General features: G+C 43.1%; 1 protein-coding gene across 1 annotated transcript; it reads left to right on the top strand.

The window, feature by feature from the left end:
• Positions 1 to 5,814: 5,814 nt before the first annotated feature.
• LOC100559888 (suppressor of cytokine signaling 5) lies at positions 5,815 to 19,553 on the top strand. Its single transcript, XM_062962759.1, has 2 exons — positions 5,815 to 6,055; positions 12,982 to 19,553. The coding sequence occupies exon 2, from the start codon at positions 13,093 to 13,095 to the stop codon at positions 14,287 to 14,289; it is 1,197 nt and encodes a 398-aa protein (XP_062818829.1). The 5' UTR covers positions 5,815 to 6,055; positions 12,982 to 13,092; the 3' UTR covers positions 14,290 to 19,553.
• The last annotated feature ends 140 nt before the right edge of the window (positions 19,554 to 19,693 follow it).

The raw sequence follows: 19,693 nt of genomic DNA, 5'->3' as shown, positions 1-19,693 counted from the left end.
TGTTAAATGCCTCTGTGTCTGTCTATACTGTATGTTGTTTGTCTGTTGGCACTGAATGTTTGCCATATATGTGTGTTCATTGTAATCCACCCTGAGTCCCCTTCGGGGTGAGAAGGGCGGAATATAAATATTGTAAATAAATAATTAATAAATAAACAGAAGAAAAATGGGTTGGTGTGAGTTAATGGAAGAAACATGAACAACCTTAGGTATGCAGATGATACCACTCTGATGAAGGCTGAAAGTGAGGAAGAGCTGAGGAGCCTTCTCACCAAGGGGAGAGAAAGAAGAAAGGGGAAAAACTGGGTTGCAGTTAAACATCAAGAAAACCAAGATCATGGCAACCAGACTGATTGAAAACTGACAAATAAAGGGAGAAAACATGGCGTCAGTGACAGACTTTGTATTTCTAGGCGTGAAGATCAGTGCAAGATGCAGACTGTAGCCAGATAATCAGAAGACGTTTTCTTGGGAGGAGAGCAAGGACCAACCTCAATGATAAAATAGTGAAGAGCAGAGACGTCACACTGGCATCGAAGGTCTGCATAGTGAAAGCAATGGTATTCCCCAGAGTAACCTATGGATGTGAGAGATGGACCATAAGGAAGGCTGAGCGAAGGAAGAGAGGCTTTTGAACTCTGGTGCTGGAGGAAAATCCTGAGAGTGCCTTGGACTTCAAGAAGAACCAACCAATCCATCATCCAGGAAATAATGCCCGATGGCTGCTCACTGGAGGGAAGGATATTGGAGGCAAAGTTGAAGTATTTTGGCCACATCATGAGAAGATGGGAAAGCTTGGAAAAGATCACGATGCTGGGGAAAATGGAAGGAAAAAGGAAGAGAGGCCGACCAAGGGCAAAGTGGGTGGATGGTATCCTTGAAGGGACTGGCTTGACCTTGAAGGAACTGGGGGCAGCGATGGACGACTGGGAACTCTGGCCTGGACTGGCCCATGAGGTCACAAAGAGTCGGAAGCGACTGAAGAAGAAACAACAATGTAAATAAATGTCAAGGCCTAAGTAGTAAATGGAGCCTCTGATGGCACAGTGTATTAAAGCACTGAGCTGCTGAACTTGCAGACCAAAAGGTCCCAGGTTCAAATCCGGGGAGCAGAGTGAGCGCCTACTGTTACCTCCAGCTTCTGCCAACCTAGCAGTTCGAAAACATGCAAATGACCTTGGAGGTGTCTATGGACAACATCAGCTCTTTGGCTTAGAAATGGAGATGAGCACCAACCCCCAGAGTCAGATATGACTGGACTTAACGTCGGGGGAAACTTTTACCTTTACCTTAATACTCTGAAGTAACTTAAGGGTAGTCTTCCAATCAAGACAAGCCAAGATAAGCATCAAGAAAAGTGCCATGTGGGACTGTCTCTCAATCAGTTGTTCTCAACCTGTGGGTCCCCAGGTGTTTTGGCCTACAACTCCCAGAAATCCCAGCCAGTTTACCAGCTGTTGGGATTTCTGGGAGCTGAGGGCCAAGGCATCTGGTTGAGAACCACTGGTCTAAATCGTGAGTTTTATAGTCTGGGAGCTGAATATATTGTAATATATTGTATTACTGTTTTTATCTTTTTATACTGTGAATAGTGAATATGTTGTTGTTTATTTTGTTTAATTATGTTGTTCGGGCCTCTGCCCCATGTAAGCCGCCCCGAGTCCCTATGGGAAGATGGTGGCGGGGTATAAATAAATAAATAAATGTGAGTAGATCAATAGGTACCGCTCCGGTGGGAAGGTAATGGCGCTTCATGCAGTCATGCCAGTGGCCACATGACCTGGAGATATCTATGGACAACGCCGGCTCTTCGGCTTAGAAATTGAGATGAGCACCAACCCCCAGAGTCGGTCACAACCGGGGAAACGTCAGGGGAAACCTTTACCTTAAGTAGTAAATAAAACCTGTGTCCTTATATCTATGAGTCAATGTAAGTACTGTACTTTATCTCTTTGATCCCAAGGTGTAGGCCAGTGATGGCCAACCTATGACACGCGTGTCAGCACTGACACGCCTAGCCATTTTTGCTGACACGCTGCCGCATGTGATTGGATGACTATGTCTTTTGTGGCCAAATTTGGTGTGATTTGGTCCAGTGGTTTTTTTGTTTAGTCCATGGGAATTATGCACATTACATTTATATATATATATATATATATATATATATATATATATATATATATATAATCATTCTATTATTTTATTATTGTAGTATATCATCATATTATTACTAGTATATTATTATTATAGTATTTATTATTCATGACTACATTGAAACTAGAATAGAGAGAAATCAGCGTGGAAACTGCAAGAGGTACCATAGATTGTTGTACATGGAAATAAGGGTAGTAAATAGTTTTTGATTAAACATGGTTATATATTACAATTATATTTTTTTGTTATTTAAACTATACATATTGCGAAATTATGTTTTTTTTCTCAAAAGTGACACACCACCCAAATCATGCTAGGTTTTTTTTGGTGAATTTTGACACACCAAGTGCAAATGGTTGCCCACCATTGGCCTAAGTAGTAAATAAAACCTGTGTCCTTATATCCATGAGTCAATGTAAGTGCTGTACTTTATCTCTTTGACCCCAATGTGTCGTCGTCGTCATCTCACTCGTTCAGTCATTTTCGACTCTTGGTGACCGCATGGACCAGTCCAGGCCAGAGCTCCCTGTTGGCCGTCACCGCCCCCAGTTCCTTCAAGGTCGAGCCAGTCACTTCAAGGATCCCGTCCATCCATCTCGCCCTTGGTCGGCCTCTCTTCCTTTTTCCTTCCATTTTCCCCAGCATCGTGATCTTCTCCAAGCTTTCCTGTCTCCTCATGATGTGGCCAAAATACTTCATCTTTGCCTCCAATATCCTTCCCTCCAGTGAGCAGCCATTGGGCATTATTTCCTGGAGGATGGACTGGTTGGATCTTCTTGCCAAGGTCCAAGGCACGCTCAGGGTTTCCTCCAGCACCAAAGTTCAAAAGCATCTCTCTTCCTTCGCTCAGCCTTCCTTATGGCCCATCTCTCGCATCCATAGGTTACTACGGGGAATACCATTGCTTTCACTATGCGGACCTTCGTTGCCAGTGTGATGTCTCTGCTCTTCACTATTTTGTCCAGGTTGGCCATTGCTCTCCTCCCAAGAAGGAAACGTCTTCTGATTTCCTGGCTGCAGTGATCTTCGTGCCTAGAAATACAGTCTGTCTCTGCCTCCACGTTTTCTCCCTCTATTTGCCAGTTATCAATAGGTGTCGTTGCCATGATCTTGGTTTTCTTGATGTTTAACTGCAACCCAACTTTTGCACTTTCTTCCTTCACCTTGGTGAGAAGGCTCCTCAGCTCCTCCTCGCTTTCGGCCATCAGAGTGGTATCATCTGCATATCTAAGGTTGTTCATGTTTCTTCCAGAAATTTTAACTCCGGCCTTGGATTTGTCAAGCCCCGCATGTTGCATGATGTGTTCCGCATACAAGTTGAATAGGGAGGGCGATAGTATACAGCCCTGATGTCCGCACTCCTTTCCCAATCTGGAACCCGTCTCCTGTTCCGTGGTCTGTTCTGACTGTGGCTACTTGGTCTTTATACAGATTTCTCAGGAGACAGACAAGGGGACTTGGTCTCCCCAGACCACCAAGAACAGGCCATAGTTTATTATGAACAACATAGTCGAAGGCTTTAGAGAGTCTGTAGTGGCAGAAATTAAAGCAGTTACATCAGGCATGGGCAAACTTGGCCCCTCCAGGTGTTTTGGACTTCAACTCCCATCATTCCTAACGGCCTACCGGCCGTTAGGAATGATGGGAGTTGAAGTCCAAAACACCTGGAGGGCCCAAGTTTGCCCATGCCTGATCTCTGTTTGCAAGCTTCCTCTTGGCCCCATTTTGGAGTCTCCAGGGGGTGATATGAAGCGGCCGCTTCTCTTGCTTTCTTGCTTGCAACCCACCCGGCTGGGAAAACACCGCAGCTGCCGAAAAAGAGTCAAGCCGTTGAGACATTTGGGGCACTGAGTCACATTTGGAGCCGACATTTGGGGTGTCTTGTTTGGATGGAAAGTGAAACCCAACCAGTGGTCTCTCTGCCTTTTCTGAACCCAGCTTGGACATCTGGCAACTCTCGCTCCATGTCTTGCTGGAGTCTCCCTTGCAGGATCTTGAGCATTACCTTCCTGGCATGGGAAATAAGTGCCCCAATGTGTAGGCTTATGTTAAGAAAAGAATGTCCAAGACAGGGGTCCTCAAACTTTTTAAGCCGAGGGCCGGTCCACAATCCTTCTGACTGTTGAGGGGCCGGATTATCATTTGAAAAAAATACAAACCAATTCCGATGCACACTGCATATGTCTTATTTGTAGTGCAAAAACAACAACAACAACAACAACAACAATGAAAGCACAATACCATATTTAAAAATAAAAACAATTTTAACCAACATACATTTATCGGGATTTCAATGGGAAGTGTGGTCCTGCTTCTGGCCAATGAGATCGTCAAGTTAATTAGGGTTGTTGTTGTTGTTGTTGTTGTTGTTGTGTGCCTTCAAGTCATTTCACACTTTGGGTGAGCCTAAGTCTAAAATTTATTTATTTATTTATTATTTACTGCATTTATTTACTACATTTGCATCACACCCTTCTCACCCCAAAGGGGACTCAGAGTGGCTTAAAAATTATATGTACATACAATATATTATATTATTAGCATAGCACAATATTAGCATTATATATTACTATATTGAACTATACCACTACACTGTAATATTATTAGTAATATTATATGTAACATAGAATATATAATTAATATTATTATATGGTATTATTATTGGTGTTATATTGTATTACATTATAATATTATTATTTATTTATTTATTTATTTATTTTTCAAACTTATATGCCGCCACTCCCCTAGGGCTCGGAGCGGCTTACAAGAACCGGCTAAAATCAACAATTTAAAAAACATTTTAAAAACATCATTTAAAAAAAAAATCTTTAAAACCTTTAAAACATCCTAAAAGCACCTTTTAAAACATCAGCAACAGAACTCAAAAGCCTGCCGAAACAGGTGTGTCTTACATGCCCTGCGGAAGGCCAACAAGTCCCGCAAGGCACGAACTTCAGGTGGCAAGGTGTTCCACAGAGATGGCGCCACTACTGAAAAGGCTCTGCGTCTAGTTGCAGTTAGACGCAAGGTCTTAAAACTGGGGACTTCCAGCAGGTCTTGGTCCTCAGAACGGAGGGATCTCTGGGGTTTGTAAGGGGTGAGGCGGTCCCTCAGGTACATCGGCCCTGGACCATGTAAGGCCTTGAAGGTAAGCACCATCACTTTGAAAGTGATCCGGTGCTCAATTGGTAACCAGTGCAGCTGCCGTAAGATTGGTGTTATGTGGCATCTTATGGGGACTCCCGCAAGGAGCCGGGCAGCTGCATTTTGCACCAATTTGAGCTTCCGGATCACCGACACAGGAAGGCCAATGGAAAGGGCATTACAGTAATCCAGTCTCGAGATGACTGTAGCCTGGATCACTGTAGCCAGGTTGTCCCTAGATAGATAGGGGGCTAGCCGTCTAGCCTGCCGAAGATGAAAAAAGGCAGTTTTGGTAACGGCGGAGATATGATATATATGATATGTATATACAATATATTATACTATAATACTGAGGGTGGGGGCCAGGTAAATGACCTCGGAGGGCCGCATCCGGCCCCCGGGCCTTAGTTTGGGGACCCCTGGTCCAAGACAATTAAAATAAACTAAGCCTAGAAGTCAGCCCAGCTCTGCCTCGGGCGCCTGCCTCTCCTTGGGCTGCAGGTGGAGGCGCTGCGCCAAGCCGAGGCGCACGGAGGAGGTTCCTCTCTTTCTCTCGCTGCTTTTTGGTTGGCGTTTCTCTCGCGTCTGTTCGTGGCCACAACCCAGGAAGTGGCCTCTGGCCTGGCCTTCCCCCTTCCCTCCCTCCTGGCCTCCGTCTTTCCCCGGCTGGACCCATCCAGAGCCCGGCATCGGCCTTGGAAAGGCGGCTCATCCTTGCGCGCCGCGCGCCCTGTGCGCCTTTGGAGAGGTTGGAGAGGTGGGTCCCCGTTTGGAGAGATGGGCGTCTTTCGGGGGGCTAAAGAGGAACACCCCAGGTCGGGTTTGGGCCAGAAAAGGGGCGAGAGGAAGACCAAAGGGTCTGGCACCCGTGGTGGGAATTTGGGGACCTGGGCCTGAAACGAAGGGGTGCATCTACGCTAGGAAATGAATGCAGTTTTGGCACCGCGTTAAACCGCCATGGCTCAATGCTATAGAATCCTGGGACTGACATCTCCCGGAGACAAACATCTTCCAACTACATGTTTCATACATATGTCTATGTTTGATGTTTTATAGTTTTAATTGTTTTAATCTACAGTTGTATGCTTTTTTTATTTAAATACAGTAGAGTCTCACTTATCCAACACTCGCTTATCCAACGTTCTGGATTATCCAACGCATTTTTGTAGTCAATGTTTTCAATATATCGTGATATTTTGGTGCTAAATTCGTAAATACCGTAATTACTACATAGCATTACTGCGTATTGAACTACTTTTTCTGCCAAATTTGTTGTCTAACATGATGTTTTGGTTCTTAATTTGTAAAATCATAACCTAATTTGATGTTTAATAGGCTTTTCCTTAATGCCTCCTTATTATCCAACATATTCGCTTATCCAACATTCTGCTGGCCCGTTTATGTTGGATAAGTGAGACTCTACTGTACATGTTTCATACATATGTCTATGTTTGATGTTTTATAGTTTTAATTGTTTTAATCTACAGTTGTATGCTTTTTTTATTTAAATACAGTAGAGTCTCACTTATCCAACACTCGCTTATCCAACGTTCTGGATTATCCAACGCATTTTTGTAGTCAATGTTTTCAATATATCGTGATATTTTGGTGCTAAATTCGTAAATACCGTAATTACTACATAGCATTACTGCGTATTGAACTACTTTTTCTGCCAAATTTGTTGTCTAACATGATGTTTTGGTTCTTAATTTGTAAAATCATAACCTAATTTGATGTTTAATAGGCTTTTCCTTAATGCCTCCTTATTATCCAACATATTCGCTTATCCAACATTCTGCTGGCCCGTTTATGTTGGATAAGTGAGACTCTACTGTACATGTTTCATACATATGTCTATGTTTGATGTTTTATAGTTTTAATTGTTTTAATCTACAGTTGTATGCTTTTTTTATTTAAATACAGTAGAGTCTCACTTATCCAACACTCGCTTATCCAACGTTCTGGATTATCCAACGCATTTTTGTAGTCAATGTTTTCAATATATCGTGATATTTTGGTGCTAAATTCGTAAATACCGTAATTACTACATAGCATTACTGCGTATTGAACTACTTTTTCTGCCAAATTTGTTGTCTAACATGATGTTTTGGTGCTTAATTTGTAAAATCATAACCTAATTTGATGTTTAATAGGCTTTTCCTTAATGCCTCCTTATTATCCAACATATTCGCTTATCCAACATTCTGCCGGCCCGTTTATGTTGGATAAGTGAGACTCTACTGTATGTGATATCTATATATATAAAAGAGTAATGGCATCACGGCGACCCACAAAACAACAAAACTACAGGCCCCCCAACCTCGAAATTTGACAACACAACCCATCATCCACGCGTCTAGGTTGATACAACAAAAAGAAAAGAAAAATAAAGTCCTAATTAGAGAGAGAGGAATAATTGCTTTTATCCAATTGCTGCCAGTTAGAAGGCTAAGCTCCTCCAACTTGGTCTCCTAGCAACCCAATAAAAATAATAAAAAACACTAAAAAATTAATACAATAAAATACTATAATAACAGAAAATAACTAAAAATAATACAAGAAAATAATAAAATATAATAAATAAAAATATAATTTACAATAAAATTAATTAAAAATGCAAATAAAGTCAAATAAAAATTACACAACAATTTTTAACCAATACCACCACCACTTTGCCACAGCAACGCGTGGCCGGGCACAGCTAGTATTTTATATATAAGGCATTGAATATATATAAGGCAATGTAAGGCAATGTATTTTATATATAAGGCAATGTAAGGCATTGAATTTTGCCGTTTATTATGTTGTAAACCACTTTGAGTCCCCCCAGGGATGAGAAAAGCGGTATAGAAATGCACTTAATAATACAGTATGTCATTTTTATTTATTTTTTTTTTAATTTATTTCCATCGTTTCTATCCCACCCTTCTCACCCGAATAATTAAATTTTATAATAATACAGTATTATTATTATTATTGATACAATTTTAATTTTATAATTTTAATAATAATTTTAATAATTATTCCTGTCTTATTTATATTGTTTAGCTTTGTTGTCATGTTTTGTATCATGTTTTAATGCAAAATGGTTTACGGGTGTTAGATGCATATTTTATTTTTATTTTATTTATTTATTCCCAACATTTATATCTTGCCCTTCTCACCCGAATAATTTAATTTTATAATAATATTTTAATATTATTATTAATAATATAATTTTAATTTTATAATTTTAATAATAATTTTAATAGTTATTCCTGTCTGATTTCCTGCCTTTCTCACCCAAAGGGACTCAGGGCAGTGTACACAATTGGTAACAATTCAATGCCTAACAAATAATTAAAACATAGCAATGAAAATCCAATTAAAACAATATAACAATATAAAACATATGGTTAAAAATTCGTTCATCCAAAATCCTTGTGCTGTAGCCATAAATCAGTCCGGGTCGTCTTTATCATTTAATATTTTGGGCAAAGGAAGGGGTAGTCTCGGTTGAAGAGGCCTGGACGCAGCATTGCGCACAAACCCAGTTATGTGCGCTGAAGCTGAGTTCCACTGAGCATGTGCAGATGTAGGAATATTTGTAAAGGAACTGCTGGTGGTGCAGTGGGTTAAACCACAGAGCTGCTGAACTTGCTGATCCAAAGGTTGGCGGTTCGAATCCGGGGAGTGTGGTGAGCTCCCTCTGTTAGCCCCAGCTTCTGCCAAACTAGCAGTTTGAAAACATGCAAATGTGAGTACATCAATAGGTACTCCAGCGGAAGGTAACAGTCATGCCAGTGCTTATCCAACATTCTGCCGGCCCGTTTACGTTGGATAAGCGAGACTCTACTGTATATATATATTCATTCTATTACAGTAGAATCTCACTTATCTAACACTCGCTTATCCAACGTTCTGGATTATCCAACGCATTTTTGTAGTCAATGTTTTCAATACATTTTGTTATTTTGGTGCTAAATTCGTAAATACAGTAATTGCTACATAGCATTACTGCGTATTGAACTACTTTTTCTGTAAAATTTGTTGTATAACATGATGTTTTGATGCTTAATTTGTAAAATCATAACCTAATTTGATGTTTAATAGGCTTTTCCTTAATCTTTCCTTATTATCCAACATATTTGCTTATCCAACGTTCTGCAGGCCCGTTTACGTTGGATAAGTGAGACTCTACTGTATTATTATTGTAGTATATTATTATATTATTACTATTATATTATTATTGTATTATTCATTATTCATGACTACATTGAAACTACAATAGAGAGAAATCAGCGTGGAAATTGCAAGAGGTACCACACATTGTTGTACATGGAAATAATGATAGTAAATAGTTTTTGATTTATTAAATACAGTTATATATTACAATGGAGCCCCGGTGGCGAAGTGTGTTAAAGCACTGAACTGCTGAACTTGCAGACTGAAAGGTCCCAGGTTCAAATCCCGGGAGCGGAATGAGCACCCGCTGTTAGCCCAGCTCCTGCCAACCTAGCAGTTTGAAAACATGCAAATGTGAGTACATCAATAGGTACTCCAGCGGAAGGTAAGTCATGCCAGTGGCCACATGACCTAGGAGGTGTCTACGAACAACACCGGCTCTTCGTCTTAGAAATGATGAGCACCAACCCCCAGAGTCGGACACAACTAGACTTAATGTCAGAGGGAAACCTTTACCTTTACTATAGCAGAATAAAGTGCAGATTGGCCAGTGCTAGAAGCAAAACACCTTGAGTTGCATAGATTTAGGAAACCGAGGTGAAAACAAGACAGCCGGTATGTGCCACAGGTTTCCCCCCGTCCTCAGTTGTTCCACATCGAAGCATCGGTGCCTGTTCACTTCCAACCAGGATGCTGAGGAGCACAGGAGGAATGCGGGGTGTGAGCCAGAATGTGGGCTTGGTTTCGGGGTGTGCCGGTGCGTTTGGACGCAAGAGAGGAAGAATTTACGTACCAACAAACCTTCCCAAGTTTGCATCTAGGCAGTAAGGGAATTTAGGTGTGTGTCAAACATGGAAAGGATTCTGGGTGTTTGGGGAGCTGGGTTAAAGGGGTGAAGAAGAAGAACCTTTTATTGATTAGCCCTTAGGCCATATCAAAGTACCAAGCCAAACTACTAGGCTCGAAAAGACCTGGTTACATTCTATACAAATACTAGCTGTGCCCGGCCACGCGTTGCTGTGGTTAGGACTTTATTTTTCTTTTCTTTTTGTTGTATGAACGTAGAGGCGTGGATGAGAGGTTGTGCTGTCAATTTTCGAGGTTGTGGGACATTTAGTTAGTTGTTTTGTCCGGTGCCGTGATTCCATTACCCTTTTATATATATATATAGATTAAATAAAACACTTGTAACTATACTTAGGTGGCGAAGTGTGTTAAAGCACTGAGCTGCTGAACTTGCAGACCGAAAGGTCCCAGGTTCAAATCCCGGGAGCAGAGTGAGCGCCCGCTGTTAGATCCAGCTTCTGCCAACCTAGCAGTTCGAAAACATGCCAATATGAGTAGATCAATAGGTACTGCTCCGGCAGGAAGGTAACGGCGGTCCATGCGCAAGACCTTGGAGGTGTCTACGGACAACACTGGCCAATGTGAGTAGATAAATAGGTACTGCTCCAGCAGGAAAGTAACAGCGCTCCATGCAGTCATGCCGGCAACATGACCTTGAAGGTGTATACGGACAACACCGGCTCTTCGGCTTAGAAATTGAAATGAGCACCAACCCCCAGAGTCGGTCACGACTGGAGTTAACGTCAGGGGAAACCTTTACTTTTTTTAACCATACAATAAATAAATATAATAAAACTGAGTGTGTACATCATATGTCATTGTCACCCCTACAGTTTACCCCAATCAGCCCCACATATGTGGATCTCAATCGTATTGTTTTGCTCAAGTACAGAGCCGTTTAATATGTTATTTTTGGATCTTGACCACACAAAAAGTACGTTGTTCTGATGTGCGATTCCCAGTGCATTGTCCGTTTGATATATGGACCAAGAAACAAATCTCTCACCTTCTGATACAATTTACAGTCAAATAATATATGTGCTAAATCCTCAAAGGTTTTTTTTTTGTGTGTGTCAGGAGCAACCAGAGTTGCTTCTGGAGTGAGAGAATTGGCCGTTTGCAAGGACGTTACCCAGGGGACGCCCAGATGTTTTGTCAGAGTCAACACAGAACAGAACAGAACTGATACAATCAGCATTGCACACACACTTGTGTCTGGACACTCCCCAGTTCCAGCCACACATCAAGGCCATCACAGCTTCTTAGTAATTAACTCTTTCAAGACTATGTTATGTTATGTTATGTTAGTAATTAACTCTTTCAAGACTATGTTATGATGATGCAATCAGTATGCAATATAGGCAAGACACAAATTTCATTTAAACACTACCAATACACAAATCCCACATTAAGAGTTTTGTGGGAGACTTCTCTCATGTCCCCGCATGGAGCTGGAGCTGAAAGAGGGAGCTCATCCGCACTCTCCCCGGGTGGGATTCGAACCTGGCAGCTTTCAGGTTAGCAGCCCAACCTTCAAGTCACGAGGTTTTTATCCCCTAGGCCACCGGAGGCTCCTAACTCCGCAAAGGTTAAAGGGGTGAATTATAGTTGGAGGAGATCCCAAGGTTCGTCCAGTCCAGCCCCCTTCTTCCAGGCAGGAAAACACAACCCATTCCTTCCCAAGAAATGGCCACCCAACCTCTGCTTAAAAACCTCCAGAGATGGAGACTCCCAGACAGTGTATTATTAGGTTGAACTATCTGCCCATCCAACTACAGGATACTTTGCCACTACTACTTTGCACTTTATGGACTACTTTGGCTGAGAAACTACTTCTCCCATTTTGATATATTCTGCACCTTGGCCCAGACCCGTGTTTTAGTCTCCTATTTTTAACATTTTATGCTGTATGTTGATTTTTATGATGGTTTTATTGATGTCGACGTTTTACTGTTGGAATATTTGTTTTATCGTTTTATTGCTGTATGTTTCGGGCTCGGCCCCCATGTAAGCTGCTCCGAGTCCCCTCCGGGGAGATGGGGCGGGGTATAAAAATAAAGTTATTATTATTATTTTATTATGATACAGCAAACAAGATAGATATGCTGGATTTCATATCACAAAATCACAAGTCGAACACTTCCCAAGTGTCTAGGACTGTGTGATGCATTTTTGGATGATGCACGCAGATCCCAGTCGGGTGGCCTTTTGCAGCTGGCAGATTGTAATTTTGTCAATGTCTATTGTTTCCAAATGCTGGCTGAGATCTTTTGGCACGGCACCCAGTGTGCCCATCACCACCGGGACCAACTGCACTGGTTTCTGCCAGAGTCTTTGAAGTTCAATCTTGAGGTCCTGATAGCGGCTGAGTTTTTCCTGTTGTTTTTCGTCAATGCGACTGTCAACTGGGATGGTGACATCAATGATCCAAACCTTGTTCTTTTCCACAACTGTGATGTCTGGTGTGTTGTGTTCCAGAACTTTGTCAGTCTGGATTCGGAAGTCCCACGGTATTTTTGCGTGCTCATTTTCCAATACTTTTGCAGGTTTGTGATCCCACCAGTTCTTTGCTGCTGGCAGGTGGTACTTATTATTATTATTATTATTATTATTATTATTATTATTATTATTATTCCACCGTCTAACAGTGGTATGTTCTCTTATTTTTCCAAGGTCTTGCCGTCATCAGGCAATTGCTGCAACCACGATGCTGAGCCACCGGCCGGGACACATCTCGCTCTGTGTAGCTCCATCTTTGTAGCTCCTTCTCTACCATTGGGAACAATGTCTCAGGACGGTGGGGCCCGGCCTAAAGTGAAGCCAGACAGAGGTTCTGGTAACCGGTCTGATGGCCGCTGGAAGGCCAGGACGAGCCAGAGCCTGTTGTTGCTGGAGGCAGAACCAGCGGCCGATGGCCAGGTGGACCCTGAACCGAGCAAAGGGGTGGCCCGCTCCTTGCGGCAGAAACTCAAGGCGGCCGTGGGCCAGTGCTTCCCTCTCAAGAGCGCCCCTCGTTCCCCGGACCTGTCGTCCCAACGCAAGATCCATCTAAGGGAGCTGATGCTGGACACGTGCCCTTTTCCGCCTGGATCGGAATTAGCTCGCACTTGGAATCTCATTAAGCAGCACACTGCACCCGTTTCTGAGCAAGAAGTGCTGACGCCGGTGCTGCCTCCAACAGCGGAGGACGAAGACGACCGCTTGCGCGAACGGCGGCGTATCAGCATCGAGCAGGGAGTCGAGCCCCCTCCGGACGCTTTGATCCACACCTTCGAGGTGACCGCTCAGATCAATCCGCTCTATAAGCTTGGCCCCAAACTGGCGCATGGGATGAACGAGTTGGTTGGCGCCAGCCGGGTGACGCTGGCCGCTGCCGACGAAGAGGAGGAGGAAGAGGAAGAGGAAGAAGAAGCTGGATCTTCCACAATTGCGGACATCAAGGACGGCTACCGTGTCCATACCCAAATCGACTACATCCACTGCCTTGTTCCTGATTTGCTTCAACTGACGCAGTTGCCTTGCTATTGGGGAGTGATGGACCGCTACGAGGCCGAGGCCCTGCTTGACGGCAAGCCGGAGGGCACTTTCCTCCTCCGAGACTCGGCCCAAGAGGACTACCTCTTCTCGGTCAGCTTCCGGCGCTACGGCCGCTCCCTCCATGCCCGTATCGAGCAGTGGAACCACAACTTCAGCTTTGACGTCCATGACCCCAGCGTCTTCCACGCCCCCACCGTCACCGGCCTCCTGGAGCACTACAAGGACCCCAGCGTCTGCATGTTCTTTGAGCCGCTCCTCTCCATTCCGGTCAACCGCACCTTCCCCTTCAGCTTGCAGCACCTCTGCCGGGCCGTGGTCACCTGCTGCACCACCTATGACGGCATCGGGCGCCTGCCCATCCCCAGCGCCTTGAAGGAGTATCTCAAGGAGTATCACTACAAGCAGCGGGTCAGGGTCCGGCGCCTGGACGCTTGGTGGAGCTGATGGGGGAAGTAGCCCTTGGAGACTCCCATCAGACACTGGTCCACAGCCACCCCTTCCCTAGTCTTTGCTGTTGACTTCCATGAGACTCGTGACCCTAAGCGCCTTCCCCGTTGGGTCGTCATTCGAGACCTTCATCAGCCATTGCTACACAGCCAACCTTTCCATGGTCTTCACAGTTGACTTCCACGAGATTCGTGGCCCTAAGCGCCTTCCCCGTTGGGTCGTCATCTGAGACCTTCATCAGCCATTGCTCCATAGCCAACCTTTCCATGGTCTTCACAGTTGACTTCCATGAGATTCGTGGCCCTAAGCGCCTTCCCTGTTGGGTCGTCATCTGAGACCTTCATCAGCCATTGCTACACAGCCAACCTTTCCATGGTCTTCACAGTTGACTTCCATGAGATTCGTGGCCCTAAGCCCCTTCCCCGTTGGGTCGTCATCTGAGACCTTCATCAGCCATTGCTCCATAGCCAACCTTTCCATGGTCTTCACAGTTGACTTCCATGAGATTCGTGGCCCTAAGCGCCTTCCCCGTTGGGTTGTCATCTGAGACCTTCATCAGCCATTGCTCCATAGCCAACCTTTCCATGGTCTTCACTGTTGACTTCCATGAGATTCGTGGCCCTAAGCGCCTTCCCTGTTGGGTCGTCATCTGAGACCATCAGCCATTGCTCCATAGCCAACCTTTCCATGGTCTTCACTGTTGACTTCCATGAGATTCGTGGCCCTAAGCGCCTTCCCCGTTGGGTCATCATCTGAAACCTTCATCAGCCATTGCTCCACAGCCAACCTTTCCATGGTCTTCACTGTTGACTTCCATGAAATTTCGGTTGGCATCCTTTCGTCCATCCACGGACACAGCTATCCTCCCAACACATCATTTTTGGCATCCCGGTGAACCCACTGCCATGTGGCTCTTAATCCTATCTAAGCGCCTTCCCAATGGAATCATCATCTGAGACCTCCATCAGGAACTGGTTCACAGCCCTCTCTATCTTGTTCTTTTCTGTTGACATCCATGAGATTTGTGGCCCTGTCTAAGCGCCTTCCCAATTGGGTTGCCATCCTTTCATCCATCCATGGACACGGCTGTCCTCGTTCCACATCATGTTGTGGCACAACAGTGCAGAACACATAGCAGGTGGCTCTTGATCCTGTCTAAGCACCTTTACAGTTGGGTCCTCATCCTTCCATCCCTGATGCCGAACATAGTTATCTTCATTCCAGATTGTCTTGTGGCATCGTGATGCAGAAAGCATCGAAATGTGGCTCTTAATCCTGTCTAAGCACCTTCCCATTTGGGTTGCCGTATTTTTGTACCTCCATGAACAAGGGTATCCTCCTACATCATCAATGCTCTTCATCAATGGATCTGTGGAGAACAAGAAGTACTCTCAAGACAGGAGAGCTTCCAGTTGCTTTGGGATGATATTTCCTTAAGACAGACGCCCTTTCAATTGTCTTGGGATGGCAAGGAACACTGTAAGGTCTGTCCCATGTGGCTCTTAACCCATGGATCTATGGAGCACACGAAGTCCTATCCATAAGAAAGGAGGCCTTCCAGTTTTCTCGGTATGGCAACCCAAAGAGATGTGGTCTGCAGACCATAATTTTCTCTCCCATACAACTCACCTCTTAACTTCGTTCCTTGGGCCAGGGGTTTCAGTCTTTTCCAGATGTTGATGAACTCAACCCTTACTCTTTGTTAAAATAAGGCTCTGCACATCCATTGTGTGAATACCTAGGAGACTCTTAAAGTGCTGCTATGCCATTTCAACTGCCACGGCTGCCTCTTGTGGAGTTTGTCCTTTCCTAAACTGCAAATCCCAGCATTCCACAGAAGGCAGCCGTAGCATTAAAAGTGGAATAATAGCACTCCCTTGTGCCCATGAACCTCTTTCTCACACCAAACTCTTTAATTCCAGCAGGGAGTTTTGGGAACAGCGACAGAAAAAGCACAATATTTTGGGATATGTGTTTGGGTGCTAGGGTTGGGAAGGATTTTTGAAAATAGTCATACAATGGTAAAAAAAAAAACCCCTTTTAAAATGTCCAACTAATCCTGATGAGAGAAGAATCCTGGATTATTGAGACAGTTTGGGATTTATTGTGTGCAAAATTATCCTGATGTTTTGTGCAAACTGTGTTTCCTGTACAGAAACATGTTGCAATAAGGGGTTTGTTCTGAGCAAAATTCACACCTGGTAGATTTCCACAGAGAATACCATTTTCTATGCTGGAAATAATACTTTTGGGATATTTGGTGGGATTTGGTTCTGGGACCCTCCTGTTACATTACATAACAAAATTTGAAAAAAAATCTGTTCCTGGTTTGAAAGTCTTATTTCCTATTTAATTGTGCAGTCTTACTTTGAACGTTGTTCTACTTTAGAAACTATGTTGAAATGATTGAGACTCAATGAGATCTTCATTGAAAAACTATAGCAAAATGTGCTGCAGGATGTCCCTTCCACAAAAGCAAACTTTTTACTGTTTAATAAACTTTTCCCATGTTTTTATGATAGAACCAATTAGGAAAGGACATTTATAACCCAGGAACAAAAACCGTGTTTCATAGTGTTACAGTAGAGTCTCATATATCCAAGCTTCGCTTATCCAAACCATTTTTGTAGTCAATGTTTTCAATATATCATGATAATTTGGTGCTAAATTTGTAAATACAGTAATTACAACATAACATTACTGTGTATTGAACTACTTTTTCTGTCCAATTTGTTGTATAACATGATGTTTTGGTGCTTAATTTGTAAAATCATAACCTAATTTGATGTGTAATAAGCTTTTCCTTAATCCCTCCTTATTATCCAACATATTCACTTATCCAACGTTCTACCGGCCCGTTTATGTTGGATAAGTGAGACTCTACTGTATGTTGAAATGATTGAGACTCAATGAGATCTTCATTGAAAAACTATAGCAAAATGTGCTGCAGGATGTCCCTCACGCAAAAGCAAACTTTTTACTGTTTAATAAACTTTTCCCATGTTTTTATGATAGAACCAATTAGGAAAGGACATTTATAACCCAGGAACAAAAACCGTGTTTCATAGTGTTATTTACTTTATGCAACAGGGCAGTCAAATGGCAAAAGTCTGTGTTTGCTTTTGGCCTATTTTATAATTTTAAAGCTGTGGATGCAGAACCTATGGATATAAAGGGCTGGCTGTAATATTCTCTATCCAGGAGATTTGCTGGCCTATTTTATTATTTTAAAGCTGTGGATGCAGAACCTATGGATATAAAGGGCTGACTGTAATATTCTCTGCTGCTTTGTACAAATCCTTTTTTTTATGGCAAAACTATCATGAATTTTGCACAGAATAAGTCCCGAATTACCAAGAGGTTTCAATGATATTCTCTCTGTGGGAAGAAAATTATTCTAATTACTTGTCGCTTCCTTTGAGTAGAAACTTTGGGTGCGTCTTTAACTGTAGAATGAATGTAGTTTGACACCACTTTACTTGCTCAACATCATAGAATAATGAGAGTTGTAGTATTCTGAGGCCAGCCCGGCACTCTTTGGCAGAGAAGGCTAAAGGCCTGGGGAAAACTTCTAGGCTCCCTTAGCATTGATCTGCTGATAATGCACAAATGTATGTGTATAAACACTCTTGTAAAAATCCCAAGAAATGTAATACAAATCAGGTTTCTACAACTCGATATTAAAGTAATTCTCTTCAAACTATATCTATATATATAAAAGGGTAATGAAATTTCGGCCTAGGACAAAACAACAAAACTAAACACCCCACCACCTCGAAAATTGACAGCATAATCCCTCATCCACGCCTCTACGTTCATACAACAAAAATAAAAAAGTCCTAATTAGAGGGAGAGAAATAATTGTTTTTATCCAATTGCTGCCAGTTAGAAGGCCAAGCTCCGCCCACTTGGTCTTCTAGGAACCCACTCAGCCCAGGGGACAGGCAGAGTTAGGCCTCACTTACGTCTCTTCCCCATTGCCTATAAAATACAGATTATCAGATTTTAACTGGATTATATGGCTGTGCAGACTCAAGGCCCTTCCACACAGCTATATAACCCTTTACCCTTTACTTTACCACCAATTCTTCAATACTTTATTTTCCATACCACCATACTTCGCCACAGTAACGCGTGGCTGGGCACAGCTAGTCTATATGTATAAAAGGGTAATGACATTTCGGCCTAGGACAAAACAACAAAACTACACATCCCAGAAACACTAAACTTGGCAGCACAACCCCTCATCCACGCCTCTACGTTCATACAACAAAAAGAAAAGAAAAATAAAGTCCTAATTAGAGGGAGAGGAATAATTGTTTTTATTCCAATTGCTGCCAGTTAGAAGACTAAGCTCCGCCAACTTGGTCTCCTAGCAACCCACTCAGCCCAGGGGACAGGCAGAGTTAGGCCTCACTTAGGCCTCTTCCACACTGCCTATAAAATACAGATTATCTGATTTTAACTGGATTAGATGGCAGTGTAGACTCAAGGCTCCTCCACGCAGCTATATAACCCATTTATAATGGACTTACTGTCTGGGGAAAATCTTTACCTTAACTGCCACCAATTCCTCAATACTTTATTTCCCATACCACCAGACTTTGCCACAGCAACGCTTAATATAGAGTTGTAGAAACCTGATTTGTATTACATTTCTTGGGATTTTTACAAGAGTGTATATACACATACATTTTGTTCTGTCCCGTAGCATTGAACCTTGGAAGTTAAAGTGGTGTCAAACTGCATTAATTCTGCAATGTAGATGCACCCTTAGTGAAGAATTCCATCCCTAGTATGTGCTGTGTGCAAGTTTCCTCCCAAGACAGGTTTTCAAACACAAAATGCTAGGGACAGGTACGAGCCGACCTGCTGTCTTGGTCCCGGATCTAGCACAACTCTTCCTTTTTTGCAGGCCTTTCTTCCATTCCTGATGTTTTTTTGGGACGGGGATGATGGGGCCGATATGTCCAATAGGTCTAAAAGGGCAAAAACCTCCTTTGCCTTCTCCCTAAGCTCAAGGGCTACCTTTCACAGGATAAAACTATTTTGATCCTGGACAAGTGGATTTTCTGCCAGGGGATTGCGCTGAACGTGTCCCACTCCGTTGGGTTCTTTGAGGCCTTATGGGGCTGGGAACAGACGCTGGGACTGCTGCCCCATTGAACAAGTGCTGCCAGGAGGTTCTCTCTCTCTGTGCACTTTGCTGCTCTGTGTGTATGTGCGTGTGTGTCATTAAAGAGGTGTTTCTTTGTCTTTGGCTTCTTGTCTATGACCTTTTTTCTTTGATTTTGAATTGTACCCAGAACTGGACGCAGGGTTGTTATTTCAGGTGAGGTCCAACCACATCAGATTACAGCGGCAATATTATTTCCCTGGATCTAAACCAGGCATGGGCAAA

This window comes from Anolis carolinensis, unplaced genomic scaffold, assembly GCF_035594765.1.
Source record: "Anolis carolinensis isolate JA03-04 unplaced genomic scaffold, rAnoCar3.1.pri scaffold_10, whole genome shotgun sequence".
NCBI classification, from domain to species: Eukaryota; Metazoa; Chordata; class Lepidosauria; order Squamata; family Dactyloidae; genus Anolis; species Anolis carolinensis.
This window is presented reverse-complemented; position numbering and strand designations above follow the sequence as displayed.

What these genes read in the sequence shown, in the direction of transcription:
- LOC100559888 (XM_062962759.1), top strand. Translation starts at nt 13,093, where the DNA reads ATGTCTCAGGACGGTGGGGCCCGGCCTAAAGTGAAGCCAGACAGAGGT.